We start from the raw sequence: 429 nt of genomic DNA, 5'->3' as shown, positions 1-429 counted from the left end.
CAAGCCTCCTCCCCCCCCCCCTGCTGAAGTCACCAGTGGCAAAGCTGACTTTGTGTCCGTCTCCAGCCCGTGTTTCCAAAGACAGATCCATCCTGCAGGTGCTTAACAGAAACACCAGAGCCTGGTCCTGCATCTGCCATGACCACTTCAACCCGGCGCTGGCGAAAGCAGCCTGCGAGCAGATGGGCTACGGGAGGTACGGCCGCTTTCTCCACGCCTCTCTCGCCTGCTCTATCCATCCCTCTCCCATAAAAGCGCATTTTGGGTGGGGCTCCCTCCACTTACCAAGCACTCAGAGCTCTGCACTAATGCTTCCAGTCCACCCCCGCCGGGCAGAGCGCGCTGTGTGTCCCTAGGAGCTGGCTGGTCCCTGCGCCAGGCGCCCTGGCAGCTTCCCACGCAAGCACAGCACCGTGCCCAGCATCCCCA

At 62.0% G+C, this 429-nt stretch overlaps 1 protein-coding gene across 1 annotated transcript in view; it reads left to right on the top strand.

Annotated features, from left to right (window-relative positions):
* The window catches only part of LOC104124574 (transmembrane serine protease 4), a 9,236-nt gene that overhangs the window by 4,261 nt on the left and 4,546 nt on the right, over positions 1 to 429 (top strand). Inside the window, exon 4 of the mRNA XM_035892480.1 lies at positions 37 to 291. Within this exon, the coding sequence (XP_035748373.1) occupies positions 37 to 291 (255 nt within the window). The remainder of the gene's footprint in view (positions 1 to 36; positions 292 to 429) is intronic.

Source organism: Egretta garzetta, unplaced genomic scaffold (assembly GCF_000687185.1).
Source record: "Egretta garzetta isolate BGI_Z169 unplaced genomic scaffold, ASM68718v1 scaffold134, whole genome shotgun sequence".
Classification (NCBI taxonomy): Eukaryota; Metazoa; Chordata; class Aves; order Pelecaniformes; family Ardeidae; genus Egretta; species Egretta garzetta.
This window is presented reverse-complemented; position numbering and strand designations above follow the sequence as displayed.